Source organism: Saprolegnia parasitica, assembly GCF_000151545.1.
Source record: "Saprolegnia parasitica CBS 223.65 unplaced genomic scaffold supercont2.70, whole genome shotgun sequence".
Classification (NCBI taxonomy): domain Eukaryota; phylum Oomycota; class Saprolegniomycetes; order Saprolegniales; family Saprolegniaceae; genus Saprolegnia; species Saprolegnia parasitica.
Genome location: NW_012156464.1, coordinates 150,009 through 163,256, shown reverse-complemented (window position 1 = coordinate 163,256; position 13,248 = coordinate 150,009). Strand labels below are relative to the sequence as shown.

Here is a 13,248-nt window from a genome sequence, read left to right as displayed (position 1 = left end):
ACTACTTGGCCTGCGCGTGGCTTGTCATCGCGTTCGAGCCCCGTCGAGCACTTCTGCCGCATGGCAACGATAGCACTGACCAAGCGACGAAGTGGCGTACTAGAACCAGCGGGCCCGCCGTGCTCGGTTGTCAAGAATCTCCCAAAGAGCCTTTTTCGGAGATGTTTTTGAAGACGGCTTTTCCACGACACCTAGCCTTGACGATGTTGCTGTTTCTTGCACCAGGCAGCGTCCCGTGCGCGTCGTGTTGATCGGCAGCGACGGAGCCACCGCCAAGCCGTTTGCTCGCAGCTGCATCGAACGCTCTGGAACGATCGCGATGCCCAGTTTGCACTTGTTGTGAAATCTCATCGGTATCTTGTGGGATTTCGAAGCAGGACGGGCCATCTTGCGTCTGGCATCCGTTGCAGCCATGCCAAGCGACGCCAGCGTCTTCTCGCCCGCGACGGTCGCCAAGCACTACCGCGAGACGACGCGGCACACTGTGCTGCCCAACGGCCTCAGCGTCGAGTACGCAGTCCACGGCGCCGACGACGCACCTGAAAAAGTCCTTCTCATCATGGGCTTGCACTTTGAGAAGGAGGCGTGGCTTCCGCTTATCGCTACGCTGCTCGACGACGCGGAGAGATCGCCTCGCGTTCAGCTCGTCTCGTTCGACAACCGCGGCGTCGGCGGCTCGGACAAGCCATGGGCGTTCTACTCGACGTCGCAGATGGCCCACGACACGTTGCAGCTTCTGGACGTCTTGCAGTGGCCGTCTGCCCACATCGTTGGCATCAGGTAGTCGACTCCATCTTTTTGTTCTTGGCTCAAGTCGAGCTGTAGCATGGGCGGCATGATCTCACAGGAGCTTGCGTATGCAGCGCCGCACCGCGTGCAGTCGTTGAGCCTCCTCGTGTCGGCGACAGGTTTTCGCCGAGGCCCTTTGCCCCGACTCCACCAGCTTGCCGGCTACTGGAAGTCGTGCGTCAACATGATCCTGCCGACGCGCGAAAGCATCACCGACATGCTGCTCTACATCTTGTACCCGGACACGTTCCTCGGCGCGTCGAACGGCCATGTGGGCAAGCTGCTCCAAGATTTTCACATGCACCGCCTTCAGTTCGCGCGCAACCAGATCAGCGGCGCGATCGGCCAAGCGACCGCGCTCCTGCGCCACGACATGAGCAGCGGCCGGCTCCGGCAGATCCAAGCGGCGGGCTTTCCGATTCTCGTTGTCGCTGCCAAGCTCGACCGGCTCCTCCACTCGGACAACTCCAAGCTCCTCTACAAACACCTCAAGGGACCTCAGACGCACAAGCTCATCTTTGACGACACGGGCCACGGCGTGCACGTGCAAAAGCGGCATGAGGTCGCCTCCGCCTTGCTGCAGCTCATCAGAGCCAACCCCATGGGGTCTGCGTATCCGGATCCGGATAAGTGACGTGGCAGCGTGTATGCCATGCATTTTTATATGTTATGTGAACGTTGAGTGTGTTGATGATGGGAACGCCATTCTTCCATGAACGTTTATGAGTCGCAAAGGATCGAGACGCAAAGGTCTCGGCATAGACGAGGTAAAGAGCATGCATGCGCGCGGCGTGGCCTTGCGCCCGTGTCACAGACATGGTCCTGACGAATTGAGATGTGATCGCAATCTGTCATTTTCCAACTCGCCGAAATGGTTCACGACGCGTCGATTTACACGGCAGCATCTATCGCTGCCATCTACAGCAACATCATCCACGTCGCGCTGCCCAACGAGCTCACGATCGAGTATGCACTCCACGGCGACAACGACGCGCCGGAGAAGGTCGTCCTCATCATGGGGCTCATGTCCGAGAAGGAGGGCTGGGCACCGCTGCTTGCGACGCTCCTCGAGCCCGGCACTGTAACAGCGCGCCGGTACCAGTTCTTAACGTTCGACAACCGCGGCGTCGGCGGCACGGACAAGCCCGCCGAGTACTATTCGACGTCGCAGATGGCCGACGACGCGCTCTTGTTGATGAAGTACGTCGGTTGGTCCAAGGCCCATATCGTCGGCATCAGGTAGAGCGATCGTATTGTCCTATTCGCAGCTCATCCGCGGCTTTAGCATGGGCGGCATGATTGCGCAGGAGGTCGCGGCGCGCGGCCCCGACCACGTCCAGTCGCTCGCCCTGCTCGTGACGACGCCGGGCGGCGTGCACATGGCGCTGCCCCACACGCCGCAGCTCGGCGGCTTCTGGGAGCTCGCCAAGCTCCTTGTCGGCGCCGACGACCCGCTGCATACGATGCTCTACACCATGTACTCGGACGCCTTTCTCGAGACGACAGTCGATACCTATCCGGCAATGACGTACCGCGACCTCCTCTCGGCCTTCCACAAAGAGCGCCTCGAGCGCACGCGCATCACGGCAGCGGGCAAGAAAGGGCAGTACGCCGCGTGCTTGAAGCACAGCATGAGTCCCCGCCGCCTCCATGCGATCCAAGAAGCCGGATTCCCGATCCTCGTCGTCGGCGCCGGCCAAGACCGGCTGCTGCACTTCCACAACACGGAGATTCTCTACGACCACCTGCAGGGCGAGCTCACGACCAAGCTCATCTACGACACCTCGGGCCACGGCGTCCTCGTCCAAGAGCGCGTCGCGATCGCAACCGCGCTCGACACGCACTTTCAGAGAAATGTGCTCGTGCCACAGCTGTTTTAAATCAAGTTGATACCTTTTCATGACGTGGCACGCACGGTGGTGTTGGGAGTGCTAGTGCGTCCATGATCCATCGTCTTTTGGTGATGCTACGCGTAGCATCATCCAGGGTGCGGATCGTGGCGGGAAGAGGATGCGTTACTTGAGAAGAGTGTAGTAGGACGTGCCGGAAGGGATTCCCCAAGTCCGATCGCCTCGACAGTGTTCTCAGCAACCTCGGCGTTTTGCTTGCAACCCCGGCGCTATCGGTGGCGTCGGCTGCATTCAGGTCACAGCACCGTACAGGTAAGTGTCATCGCGATAAGCATCTCGCCGCTGATACCGCCGTGACCAGACTGCGGGACGTTGGTCCAACCCACTACCTGCACTGTTTTTGGAAGCGACGGTCGCCTCCAGCATATAAGATCTGCGTCCAGAGTCCAGAGCAAAGCGCTGCAGCGACGGCGGTTCTATGAACGAGATCATCGCGGCCTGTCCTCTGCAACGTCCATCTGCAATAGTTGAGACGACGCACTGGGTGGGGCTCCCTCGCATCGCTGGTCGTCGCAGTCGTCGCCGGTTGCGTGACGCAGGCGCGTCGATATGGCACCCCACGCATCGACGCGCGTTCGTCACACGAGCCCTTGGTCGGCGTCAAGTCGCTTGCCGTCAAGCTACTCGGTTCGGTGGTCGAAAAGCATGACCTACATTCTGGTTGCAGATCCGCGAGCCATGACATCACCGTTGCGAGACGCCGACGTGGTCACCGACGACGATGGGCCCAGCGTCCGCAGTTTGCATTTCGCCGCCTCGACGATGCTGGATGACGTGGCCGTCTACACGCGAGCGACCGTGAAGGCGCTCTTCCAGGACGTGCGCCACGCCGACCTGCCCAACGGGTTGCACATGGAGTACGCTGTGCATGGCGCCGGCGACGACGCGCCGCACAAGATCCTCCTCCTCATGGGTCTCATGGGCGAGAAGGAGACGTGGACGCCACTGCTCGCGACGCTCCTCGACCAGTCGACGCACCACCACGCGCAGTACCAGATTGTGACGCTGGACAACCGCGGCGTCGGCGGCTCGAGCAAGCCATTCGTGCGCTACACGACCGCGCTCTTGGCAGACGATGCGCGCCTGCTTCTCGAGCACCTCGGGTGGACCAACGTCCATGTCGTTGGCGTCAGGTACACCAAACAATCGATGGTTCATGCAACCATCTCTGACGCGTCCATGGGAATAGCATGGGCGGTATGGTGGCGCAGGAGCTTGCGTACGCGGCGCCGCACCTCGTCCGGTCGCTCGCGCTCATCGTGTCGTCGCCAGGTCACACGACGGGCGCGTTTCCCGGCATTACGCAGTTTGCGACGTATCTGACGATGGCCAAGTTTGGCTTTGCGCGCTCGATGCATGACATTGTCGACACGATGATGAGCACGCTGTACCCCAAGCACTACCTCGCCGAGACGGCGTCGGACGGCCGCACGATGCACGAGATGCTGCATCAGTTTCACCTCGAGCTCCTCGACGGCGTCACGTTCAATTTGGCGGGCGTGCATGGCCAGCACGCGGCGGTCTTTGGCCACAACATGAGTCCGGCGCGGCTCGAGGCCGTGCGCGCCCACGGGTTCCCGATCCTCGTCGTCGGCGCTGCGCACGACTGGATTCTGCACCCGAAGAACGCCGACTACCTCTTTATGCACCTCGAGGGCCCGCACACGCGCAAGGTCGTCTTTGACACGTCGGGCCACTGCGTCCAAAACCAGATGCGCCGGGAGGTGGCGGCCGCTCTCCACGACCACTTTGCGGTCGAGCCATGACGGGCACCGCGTCGATTTTTGCATTGCTAACGTCGTATCGACGCCGACGTCGAGTTGCATCCAATGCTGTCTTGTGTCTTGAGGAGGAGGTAGACGGACACGTGTCGCTGGCGTCGTGCGCTGGCGTTGGTCCTCTTGCAGCGGAGGCCTTCGTGGTGCATCATGCGTGCTACCTTGCGTACCTCGCTGTGGTCCAAGTGGACCGTTGAGCAGGAAGACCGTGTGTGAAGCATGCAATCGTAGCGTTGCGCAAGCTGTAGCTAGAAGGGTTGCCTGGCGACAGTGAGCAACCGGTTTCATGACGTGGCAGCCTCTGGTTGCAGCGTATCCTTGCGGTGCATGGATAAGTTCCACAATAAGAATGGTTTGAAAGAGAAAGCCGAGCATTTCTCATAGTTGTACTAGTATGTCAAAAGCCTATGCCACTGTCAGGGAAGGTTCATGAGGCGCCAAGTCGCCGATGTCACCAAAGGCATGAACGTGGATCGTACCAGGCGTGTAAAGGCTGCGAGTAAAAGCTAGCACACCCTGTCGCTTCACAAGGGAAAAACCTGCCATATCGCTTTTACAGCGAGCGAAATGGCGTCTTGCAGCACGTCATTATCGCAAACACCATGCTCTACAACAGCCAGCACGTCCAAGACAAGGAGGCCAAGCGCCGCGCGCGCGAGGAACAGCTCTTCCGCGAGACGTACCCTGCTCTCTACGCCACCGAGCAGCGCCGCAAGGCCAAGGAAGCGCGCATGGCGGCCAAGCCTGTGCCGAGCCCCAAGCCGCAGCCCAAGAAGACACCCGTGGCTCGCCCCATGACCAAGCCAGCGGCCAAGACGACCAAGCCGGCGGCCAAGACGACGAAGCCGGCAGCCAAGACGACCAAGCCAGCGGCCAAAACGACCAAGCCTGCGGTTGATCTCCGCAAGAAGGCAGCCGCAGCTGCCACCACCACGCCAGCCCCAGTGCGCTCAGCGACGCCAACCCCGGAGGCTGCAACACCACTCGAGATGGCTGAGGCTCGAATCCAGGAGCTCACGACGAAGCTCGCAGTGGCGCAACGGACCATTGACGAGCAGAACGCAGCTATTGCACGCCTGCAACAAGCAGCTGAACCCAACACGCCGACGGCGACGACGACCCTCGACGACACCACGGACAGCATTCCAAGCAACTTGATCGCACCGGTGCCAGAAATTGTGGCTGATTCAGCCGCCGACCAAGCCGACACCGACGCAGAGTGCACCGAAAGCAAGTCGCCGCTGGCGATCATGCAGCAAGTGATGCTTGAACAAGCCCCGTGTCTCCACCGCCTTCCTCAAACAGACAACTTCCAACACGCGCCGCCACTGCTCTGGACACCAGACGAGCGCGTGGTAGCGATCGATACGCTCGTCCGCGCCATCACAGCGATCCAGACACGGCAGCCGATGCCTCTCGAGCCGTACATGGTCCTCGCACCGGTTCCTCCGGGGCAACGGGACGTGTCGCTCGAGTACGAAGAGTCCTTGCTGCGCGGGTTGCTGGCCAAAGCCCGCAAGTTGGGCCTTCTGTAGCTAGAGTACGTCGTAGTAGTAGACATAAATGACAATATATAATCGTGAATACTTATACTGGCCCATCGGGTATCATACAAGGCGACAAGGTGCGACGCGTGGAGGCTGATGTTGGCGAGGGTGCGTAGCTGCGGGTTGTGCCCGAGGTGCCTGCGCGGTATCATGAGATGCAGAATGATGACAGGGCTGTCGACGTACAGGAATTGGAGGTGGCGCCAGTCGAGGTTGCGAAGCTCGCGCAAGTGGCATGCCTGCAGCGACCTGCCATGCGATCATATGGTCCCGCTTCGAGATCTAGGTAAGAACCTACAGGCGCCGCAGCGACGTCGGAAGCGAATCCAAGCTTGTTGTGCTGCGAGACAAGTCGTTGTCATCCAGTCGCCTAGCCATGCGAGGTTAGAGAGAATTGCACAGAAGATGTAGCGCACAGATCGCGTAGCCGGTGCGGCAAGCCGGCTGGAATGGACTGCAACGAGGTGTTTGCAAGGTCCCTACAACCATTGGCGCTCGTGTTGTCGTTGGCCTCTGACGGTGGTCACATACATGGTCAAGAGAGAAGTTGGCCACTGTAGCGCACTGGGCATGCGTTCGATGCTGCAGTTCTGGACAGTGCTACGCCAAGAGATTCATCCATGATGAGTCCGATGCGTCAAGACATCGCGTACAAGGAGGCGAGAGCCGGCAGCACGAGGGCCTCTAGGTTGAGCTTCGTGCCCATGACCGAGAGATCGCTGACGTTGGTGGCGGACAGATCGCCCAAGGCTGGGCTGCCACTGCAGCGAAGATCCAAGACGCCTGGCAGCGGGCTGCACGGTGCTATAGCCCCGCAGGCGCGATCCACTGTGCACAGCGTAGCATTGGCCGGGCACGCGACGACGACGCTCGAGACGTCGGGCGGCAAGAGAGCTGCGTACGGACACGCGGCCGCAGCGCCTGCCAGCAGCGCCACCGCAGCTTGCACTCGCATCGGATCTGGCGGCTTGTTCGATTTTTGCCAAAACCATCTGGCTGGAAAGGGAGAACCATACACTATTTCGAGCATCTCGGTTCAAGGTTTCCCGCGCTGGACCTACCGGTTCCTGGATCGGCGCCAACGATACCACCCGCTCCGTAGCAGTGCATTGCAGCACATTCAGAAGAAACCAGCGCAGCTCCACTGTGTCGAGTAGCATGTGTACCACCGACGTACACTTCACCGTTGGATACAACCATGACGTGGCAACCCACACGTGTTTGTTCTACTAGTATGTGGGATCCAAAGGACCAAGTGCAGGCCAAGACAGAGAGGTTTAGCTCAGACCGTTGTTCATTATTTCAATGGTTTGTCGAGGAGAGCTCTAACCTCTGAAGGTTTCGACTCGAATGCACATCTCTTGGTTGCTCCGCGTTGTCGATTCTGGCATCGCTTCGTGTCCTCGGATAAGAGCGGGCTAGGCTGTACCAACCGTGCAGCGTGAACGCAAACTTGCCCAAACCACGTGTGCTCTCTTGTTTCTTGACGGATGCCCCAAGCCTCCGCTGCATTCGTTGGGTAGTGGCATGATGGACGGGGTGGTAAAGGCGATCCAAGGTAGTGAGAGGCGATCGAGTACGTTTCTGAAACGCATCGAACGACAATAGTGTACAGCGGATTGGGTTTTCCAACTCCTCAAGCCCTCTTCCATCGATAGAGAGGAAAACATCACCACCGTCTGGGGCCAGATTGCTGAGAAAAGACCGCTATCTATGAGCCTCCTTTTTCCCTGCATACTCGACGCCCCAGCGATGGTCTACCACGTATTTCAATGCGTTGACACAAAGCAGCCACCTCGCAACAACTCCAAGTACTTGGCCTGCGCCTTGGAACGATGTACAGCTTGGTAAAGACGATCCGAGGTTGCGACCGAGCACATTTTCTCAACTTTTCAAACAACACATCCGCAATAGTGTGCAGTGGAGTGGACATTGCAGAAGATATGGCGCACTTCTGACGATAGAGAGGAAAACATCACCACCGTCAGGGGACCGATTGCTGAGAAAAGATGATATTGGGTGAGCCATTGTCGAAGTAGCGTTTTTCGTATTAGGTCGGGAAGCCACACGGGCTATTGCGAGGATGCAACTTGTTTGCCTGAAGGAAATAGAGTTGGCTGGCTTTGCACGCTGCTTGCAGAACTTAGTCGAGCGTACATGCCGAGGCGGCGAGTACCAGCGATGTTGAACGTCGCCTGTAAAGGCTGCGAGGTAAAAGCTAGCACGCCCTGTCGCTTTACAAGGGAAAAACCTGCAATATCGCTTTTACAGCGAGCGAAATGGCGTCTTGCAGCGCGTCATAATCGAAAACACCATGCTCTACAACAGCCAGCACGTCCAAGACAAGGAGGCCAAGCGCCGCGCGCGCGAGGAACAGCTCTTCCGCGAGACATACCCTGCTCTCTACGCCACCGAGCAGCGCCGCAAGGCCAAGGAAGCGCGCATGGCGGCCAAGCCTGTGTCGAGCCCCAAGCCACAGCCCAAGAAGACACCCGTGGCTCGCCCCATGACGAAGCCGGTGGCCACGACAACCAAACCGGCGGCCAAGACGACCAAGCCGGTGGTCGATCTCCGCAAGAAGGCAGCCGCGGCTGCCACCACCACGCCAGCCCCAGTGCCTTCAGCGACGCCAGCCCCGGAGGCTGCAACACCACTCGAGATGGCTGAGGCTCGAATCCAGGAGCTCACGACGAAGCTCGCAGTGGCGCAACGGACCATTGACGAGCAGAACGCAGCTATTGCACGCCTGCAACAAGCAGCTGAACCCAACACGCCGCCGACGACGACGACGACCCTCGACGACACCACGGACAGCATTCCAAGCAACTCGATCGCACCGGTGCCAGAAATTGTGGCTGATTCAGCCGCCGACCAAGCCGATACCGACGCAGAGTGCACCGAAAGCAAGTCGCCGATGGCGATCATGCAGCAAGTGATTCTTGACCAAGCCCCGTGTCTCCACCGCCTTCCTCAAACCAGCAACTTCCAGCACGCGCCGCCACTGCTCTGGACACCAAACGAGCGCGTGGTAGCGATCGATACGCTCGTTCGCGCCATCACAGCGATCCAGACACGGCAGCCGATGGCTCTCGAGCCGTACTTGGTCCTCGCACCGGTTCCTCCTGGGCAACGGGACGTGGCGCTCGAGTACGAAGAGACCTTGCTGCGCGGGTTGCTGGCCAAGGCCCGCAAGTTGGGCCTCCTGTAGCTAGAGTACGTCGTAGTAGATATAAGTGTCAATATATAAAGCACCAAACAGTACACTGGTTGAGCACGCTTGCTGTCGGAACGTGATCACGACGCTAATTCGATTTTCTCGTCATAAGTACTGTAGTGTGGCTCACGTTTGATTGGCTCATTCGATCTATTTTTAACCAATCCCGAGAGATCTTTGGACCTGGCATCGCTGGTGACGGCGGTCGGTCGGCGGTCGGTCGATCATACCTCGATTGAAAATGAAGTCGCTCCAACTTGGCACAGCGCTAGAAGCCACTGTTTAGAGCTGAACGGGCTATTTTATATCGCGCCGGTGTTTGAGGTGTACAATCAAGTCCAGACTAACTACAACCCCATGCCAAAACCCGTGTTCTAGGCTCGTGTGACCGTGGGACCAGGGACTCCTGGTTGGGACAAAAATCTTGGAACTGTTGCCGCTCTTCCTGGACGCCTCATGTCGGGTTTAAGTAAATACGCCTGTTCCGAGCAGAGGCTCCGAATAAGCACGCCATTGCAGTCGAAATCCTTGCCCCTTGGCGCCACTACGTTGAAGCCGCATCTACTACTAATCCCTTGATTTCTACATTGAATGATGGTCCCCATCTGGCCAAAGCGGCGGCCGAAGTGTCCGTGCTCCAGCGCTTCCTATAAAACGATACTACGATGGTCCTTGCGCTCCGTACTCGTAGTGTTTCAGTGTGTGAGCACATCTCTCTTCCCAAGGTGCACCATCGCTTGCTATTACGATGCGTCCACCTTCCGAGCACTGGCACGCACCACGGTAAAGATCGGTGCCGTGTTGCGCACATGGCTTGTGCCACCGGGAAAAGTCCGGCTTTTGTCCGGTCCATCTCGACTTCATTTTCAGAGTTGCTTCAAGATGACCTCGTCGACCAAGCTCCGCGCCGGCCTCGTTGGCTTCGGCACCGCCGCCCAGTTCTTCCACATGCCGCTGCTGCTTTCGAGCGGCCGCTTTGAGATCACGCACGTCATGGAGCGCTCCAAGTCGCTCAGCCGTGACGCGCTGCCGTCGGCCACGATCGTGCGCTCGATGGCCGACCTCGTCGCGGCACCAATTGACGTGGTCGTGATTGCAACACCGACGAACTTGCACTTTGAACAGGCCAAGATCGCGCTCGAGGCCAAGAAGCACGTGGTCGTCGACAAGCCCATGTGCGTCACGTCGGCCGAAGCAAGCGTCCTCATCGAGACGGCCCGCGCCAACAACGTCATCCTGACCGTCTTCCAGAACCGCCGGTGGGACTCGGACTTTCTCACGGTGCGCAAGCTCCTCGAGAGCAAGACGCTTGGAGACCTCTCGCACTTTGAAGCTCATTTTGACCGCTTCCGGCCGTCGCTCAAAGGCAACTGGAAGGAGAGCGCGGACGTTGGCGGCGGCGGCCTCCTCTACGACCTCGGCGCGCACCTCGTCGATCAAATGCTGACGCTCTTTGGCCCACCGACGACCATTTCGTGTGCGCATCTCCGTCGTTTCGACCGTTGATCTCATGGTTTGGATATGCATAGCCGACGTCCAGAGCCAGCGCGACGGCTGCAGCAACGACGACTACTTCCGCCTCGAGTGCCAGTTCCCGGGCTTCCTCGTCGTGCTCACGGCGGGCATGCTCGTCGAGAACCCGACGCCCAAGTACACAATCCGCGGCGCGCACGGCTCGTTTGTCAAGTTTGGCGAGGACGGCCAAGAGACCGCGCTGCGTGCGGGGCGGACGCCGTTGACCGACGGCGACAGCTGGGGCCATGAGCCTACGGCGCACCATGGCGTCCTTCAGCGCCACGGTCAGCCGGACGAGCGCATCGTGAGCGAGCCGGGCAACTACAGCGCCTACTACATCGGCCTTGCCGACACGATTGAGCACGGCGCGGCGCTGCTCGTGCACCCTGAAGAGTCGGCAGCTGGCATTGCGATCCTCGAGAAGGCCAAGGCGGCGTTTTTGGCAGCGCAGGCGTAGAGGATTGGAGTCGAATCATAATCTATCTGTAAGGTCGATCACTGTTGCAATCTTAGTTGGCGCCATTTGAGCGCTCCAGTAACGCGCTCAGCTCGTGCATCTATCGATGACAAGGTCGTGACCCTCGGGCGTCATCTCGGTCGCGGTACCTTGACGACGGCCACCTCTAGCAGTTCTCGATACGTGGCATTGTCCGCGCGAAGCTGTGCGTTTTCGACCTGCAACTATTCGCAGCCATGAGGACGACCGTCAACGCCGCCCGAGGACTACCGCTTCTAGCTCGTGCTTGGGTACAGTTTCGGACGTCGCCTCGTCGCTGGAGAACCGTCAACATCGTGTAGAGCTTCGATACCTCGCCACGTACATGTCTGGCTTGTCGCCGATGTTGTTGTTGCCGTCGTCGCTTTCAATGTCATCGTCCTCGGCGCTGCTCGCAGTTATGTCGGGACGTGCTAGGCTGGGCACGGACACGAGCCGAACCAAGTGGTTGCCGGAATCACAAACGCCAAGAAGCACGTGATCAGGTTTCTCAGGCCGCCCTCGAACCAGCGTGCACACGCCTTTGGGCAAGAGAAATGGCGGCTCGACGCCTCTCGAGAACACTTGGCTAGGCGCAAAGCTCTCGATCGTCACCGTGCGCACCCAGCTGTAGTAGCACCGGTCGTGGCTCCGAACGACGCCGCCGAGCTGGCGCAGGCAGTTGTTGCCCTTGTCTGCGACGAAGATCGACTCGTCCGCCGCAATGCAGAGGCCGACGGGCTGGTTGAAGAGCGCGCTGTCGCACGCGCCGTTGACATGGCCGCTCTTGGGCGACCCCGCCAGCGTCTCGACACGCCACGCGCCAGCGTCCTCGGACCACGTCAAGACGCGGATGCAGTGGTTGAACGTATCCGCAACGAAGACTTCGCCGAGAGGCCCGAGCGCGAGGCCACTCGGGCCGCGAAAGAGGGCGGTGGGTCCGACGCCGTCAGCGTAGCCTGCACTGGACGGGACCGACGACCGTCGCCCCACCACTGGGTTGGGACTCGGCGCGCCGCCCGCGATGGTTCGGACGCGCCACTGCCCGTGCGTCCTGTGGATCGATCGAATGCAGTGGTTGCCCGTGTCGGCGACGAGAACGCTGTGGTCGGCCAGCACGACAAGACTCGACGGGTGGTGGAAGGCGCTACTCGACGCGAGACCATCGACGTGCCCTTTCCTGCCCGAGCCCGCGAAGACCCCAAAATCCATGTCCTCCAGGAAGGCGTCGGGAAGAAGGCCAAACTTGATCATGTGGTGACCGGTATCGCAGACGTACAAGAGCGAGGCGTCGAGTCCGAGGCCGCGCGGTGCCAGAAAGGACGAGTTGCGCAGCGCATGGACGCGGAGGCTGCCCTTCTCGTCCTGCACCGCGAAGCGCAGTGTGTTGTTCTACAGATAGAAGAGAGATTACGACTGGACGGCGCGACAGAACGGGTTAGTACTTGGCAGTCGGAGACGACGAGGGTGCCGTCCACCAAGCAGCAGAGAGACATGGGCGTGTTGAACGTGGCGACGGCGGCCTTGCCGTCGCCGCAGCCGCGCTGGCCGTTGCCGCAGAGCACGCGCGTCGCATCGCGTACCGTCTCACTTCGGCGGCGCCCACCGCTGGTATGGCTGTACCGCTGGCACGGTCGGTGCGGCATCGCAACGGTTCCCAAAATGCGACGCTGTCATTGGCTCCTCTGCGATCTTTCTGTGGCGCCTCCAGGAATTTGAGCATGCAGCACGTGCGCCATCGCTAACCGGTCGCACCTTTGTCGTACTTGCCGCTTGGCTCTGCTATCGTACTCGTTGACTGTGCGATCTTGGGCCGGAGACCTCGGGCATGAGACAAATTTACCACACCACGGAGCTTGTCCAGTTTACGTCCGTGCAGCCAGTCGCAGCGTCCAGTCGAAAGCTCGGGTGTTGAAAGTGGTGTCATCGCTGACCACACACTACTGGACTATGTACTGTACCTGGTGATGAGTCTGGCCCTTGGTATCAGCCGCAGGATTCGTCCAGAGCCAACGGCACG

General features: G+C 59.8%; 6 protein-coding genes across 6 annotated transcripts; 4 read left to right on the top strand and 2 right to left on the bottom strand.

The window, feature by feature from the left end:
• Positions 1-412: 412 nt before the first annotated feature.
• On the top strand, positions 413-1,423 carry SPRG_11971 (hypothetical protein; the record flags this gene model as incomplete). Its single annotated transcript, XM_012350846.1, has 2 exons — positions 413-780; positions 826-1,423. 2 exons carry the CDS (start codon positions 413-415, stop codon positions 1,421-1,423), a joined length of 966 nt encoding a protein of 321 aa, XP_012206236.1.
• A 237-nt stretch (positions 1,424-1,660) lies between these two features.
• On the top strand, positions 1,661-2,669 carry SPRG_11970 (hypothetical protein; the record flags this gene model as incomplete). Its single annotated transcript, XM_012350845.1, has 2 exons — positions 1,661-2,028; positions 2,075-2,669. The coding sequence occupies 2 exons, from the start codon at positions 1,661-1,663 to the stop codon at positions 2,667-2,669; spliced, it is 963 nt and encodes a 320-aa protein (XP_012206235.1).
• A 708-nt stretch (positions 2,670-3,377) lies between these two features.
• On the top strand, positions 3,378-4,465 carry SPRG_11969 (hypothetical protein; the record flags this gene model as incomplete). Its single annotated transcript, XM_012350844.1, has 2 exons — positions 3,378-3,832; positions 3,889-4,465. The coding sequence occupies 2 exons, from the start codon at positions 3,378-3,380 to the stop codon at positions 4,463-4,465; spliced, it is 1,032 nt and encodes a 343-aa protein (XP_012206234.1).
• A 1,853-nt stretch (positions 4,466-6,318) lies between these two features.
• Positions 6,319-7,006, bottom strand: SPRG_11968 (hypothetical protein; the record flags this gene model as incomplete). The annotated part of the gene is made up of 4 exons (XM_012350843.1): positions 6,678-7,006; positions 6,556-6,624; positions 6,441-6,503; positions 6,319-6,394 (listed from the first exon to the last, which is right to left on the bottom strand). Exons 1-4 carry the CDS (start codon positions 6,977-6,979, stop codon positions 6,319-6,321), a joined length of 510 nt encoding a protein of 169 aa, XP_012206233.1. The 5' UTR covers positions 6,980-7,006.
• Positions 7,007-10,120: 3,114 nt separating this feature from the next.
• Positions 10,121-11,210, top strand: SPRG_11967 (hypothetical protein; the record flags this gene model as incomplete). Its single annotated transcript, XM_012350842.1, has 2 exons — positions 10,121-10,715; positions 10,768-11,210. 2 exons carry the CDS (start codon positions 10,121-10,123, stop codon positions 11,208-11,210), a joined length of 1,038 nt encoding a protein of 345 aa, XP_012206232.1.
• A 327-nt stretch (positions 11,211-11,537) lies between these two features.
• SPRG_11966 (hypothetical protein) lies at positions 11,538-12,874 on the bottom strand (the record flags this gene model as incomplete). The annotated part of the gene is made up of 3 exons (XM_012350841.1): positions 11,538-11,553; positions 11,575-12,620; positions 12,674-12,874. 3 exons carry the CDS (start codon positions 12,872-12,874, stop codon positions 11,538-11,540), a joined length of 1,263 nt encoding a protein of 420 aa, XP_012206231.1.
• Between the last annotated feature and the right edge of the window lie 374 nt (positions 12,875-13,248).